Below are 2,570 nucleotides of genomic sequence, written 5' to 3'. Positions count from 1 at the left end.
CCCCGCTTTTTTAAAAATGTTTACTAGTACCAACTCATTTGCCTTTTTTTTAGCCTATTTTTTTAAACCTCTTTTAAGTCTGTGTATTTTAAAAATCTATTCTATATTAGGGAGAGAGAGATATTGATGTCTGGTTTCACTACACCATCTTAAACCAGATGTCTGCTTGTTTTAACTTATAAATAGATTTTAAAATTTGTTGCGGGACCCATGTTCAGTCTGTGAATTCAGGTGGTCCCTGGCATGTTAGGAGTGTCCCAGTTTGAGAAGCAGGAGAAGTTGAAAGAGATTTATTTCAATAAAAATATAGTTTTATGTTTATTTAGGTAACCAACAACCTTGTATAATTCTGATGTGTTTATTTCTGTGAAACACAAGTTTGAAACAGCAAGTACAATTCCACTTTTACTAAGAATTTGTATCTATTCCTTAATTAAACATTCAAACCCTTTAACTTCCTTAAAATCAGCTGCACAGCTTGTTAAGGGTTAAGGAGAGTAAGTCTGGATTGGAGAGAAATACTCTGTTTAGCTGTGTTGCTTTTTAGGGATAGAAACATTTCCAGGGTAATTCTTTTAACAGCAGATGGGTTGATAAGTTGTTTATTCTAGAGCAGGGATTGGCAAACTATGGCCTGTGGGCCAAATCTAGCCCAACACCTGCTTTTGTAACTTTTTATTGGGACCCAGCCTTTCCTGTTTCTTTACATATTGTCTGTGGGGCTTTGGGGCTTGAATGGCAGAGCTGAGTGTTTGCAACAGAGATCACATGGCCCACAAAGCCTAAAATATTTATCTGGCCTTTAACAGAAAAACTGCCAACCCCTGTTCTAGAGTAACCATGGGACCTCCTTACATTGTCCTAATTAACTTTTCTTCCCTTATATTTAAAGAGTAGGCTTGAGTTTCTGATTCTCAGTCTTTAATGTTCTTAGTGGGATCACCTGGAGGTTCCCAGATGTGGCCACAAGGAAGAAGCCACTCTGCCAAAGTGCATTTCCTCCTAGTGCTTCCCCTGCACCCTGTTCTTCACAGGAGGCAAACACCTGTTGATTGCTGCCTTGCCCTTGTGGCTCTTTTCCCAGAAGCCGATTGTCTCTCTCATACACACAGACAGACAGACAGACAGACACACACACACACACACACACACACACACACTAGCATAGAGCAGATTCTTCTCTGCATGCTCTCGGTTTACTGAGCTTGATCTCTTGACCATTCTTTTTTTTTTTAAAGATTTTATTTATTTGATAGAGAGAGAGCATGAGCAGGGGGAGAAGCAGACTCTCTGCTGAGCAGGGAGCCCGATGCGGGGCTCCATCCCAGACACCTGGGATTATGACCTGAGCCTAAGGCAGATGCTTAAGTGACTGAGCCACCCAGGCAGCCCTTTTCTTTCATAATTGTTAAGGGAATAATTAACATTTGAGCCTCTTCTGAATCTCATTTATTTTTTTTTATCTTTATTTGGAGACCCATGGAAAATACTAGAGAGAGAAAATGGTCCCTCCACTGCATCCCCAGGGGCTAGCATGGGGACTGGTATATAGCCTTATGCTAAGCAGGTATTGGATGGGTCTGTTCTGCCAAGTTAAGGAGTCTCATTGGCACAAGCCCCACCCATGAGCTTCCTTTTCCTTCTCTTTTCCATGACAGTCTGCTTTGTTTGTTTGTTTGTTGCATGGAAAAAGGTCTTTCAGTTTTAGGCCAGTAACCAGTGATTATTTTTTCTTTCCCAGGCAGTGGTTATCATGGGTGTGGTGCTACAAGGTGCCAACCTATATGGTTACATCAGGTGCAAAGTGGGCAGCAGGAAGAATTTAACCAACATGGCTACATCTTATCTCGGAAAGCAGTTTTTAAAACAAGTAAGTGTTTTCTGCATGTTTCGTTTTGATGTGGTCAGTGACTAATGCAATCATTTTAATTCTTACAGAGTTTGATTTTTAGGAAATACTTAAAAAATAAGTTTTTTGAAGCCCATATTTAGGTATGAGATGATAAAGTTTTGTTAATTACTCTTGACTTTTAGGACATTCTAGAAATATGTTGTCAGTGCCGTGAAATTATTTTATTTATTATTATTATTTTTTAAAGATTTTATTTATTTGTTTGACAGAGAGAGACACAGCGAGAGCAGGAACACAAGCAGGGGGAGTGGGAGAGGGAGGAGCAGGGAGCCGATGTGGGACTCGATCCCAGGACCCTGGGATCATGACCTGAGCCGAAGGCAGACGCTTAACGACTGAGCCACCCAGGCGCCCTATTTTATTTATTATTTATTTATTTTTTGGAAAAAATTTATTATTTTTTTAAGAAAAAAATTTGGAGGGGGAGGGGCAGAGCAAGAGGGTGAGAGAGAATCTTGAGCAGGCTCCATGTGGAGCTTGATGGGGCTCAGTGTCATGACTGAAATTATGACTTGAACTGAAATCAAGAGTCCCGACTGAGCCACCCAGGCGCCCTGCGCTGAAATATTTTACTTTATTTTATTTTATTTTATTTATTTTAATTATTTAATTTTATTTATTTTATTTTATTTTATATTTTATTTTATATTTTATTTTA

The 2,570-nt window shown here is 39.3% G+C and overlaps 1 protein-coding gene across 4 annotated transcripts in view; it reads left to right on the top strand.

Moving 5' to 3' along the window:
* Positions 1 to 2,570, top strand: part of TVP23C (trans-golgi network vesicle protein 23 homolog C) — a 62,755-nt gene that overhangs the window by 26,868 nt on the left and 33,317 nt on the right. For all 4 annotated transcript variants that reach the window (XM_073881748.1, XM_073881750.1, XM_073881749.1 and 1 more), the window contains exon 6: positions 1,742 to 1,870. In XM_073881748.1, the coding sequence (XP_073737849.1) occupies positions 1,742 to 1,870 (129 nt within the window). The remainder of the gene's footprint in view (positions 1 to 1,741; positions 1,871 to 2,570) is intronic.

This window comes from Callorhinus ursinus, unplaced genomic scaffold, assembly GCF_003265705.2.
Source record: "Callorhinus ursinus isolate GAN/ISIS: 27379988/994484 unplaced genomic scaffold, GSC_fseal_2.0 scaffold43, whole genome shotgun sequence".
Classification (NCBI taxonomy): domain Eukaryota; kingdom Metazoa; phylum Chordata; class Mammalia; order Carnivora; family Otariidae; genus Callorhinus; species Callorhinus ursinus.
This window is presented reverse-complemented; position numbering and strand designations above follow the sequence as displayed.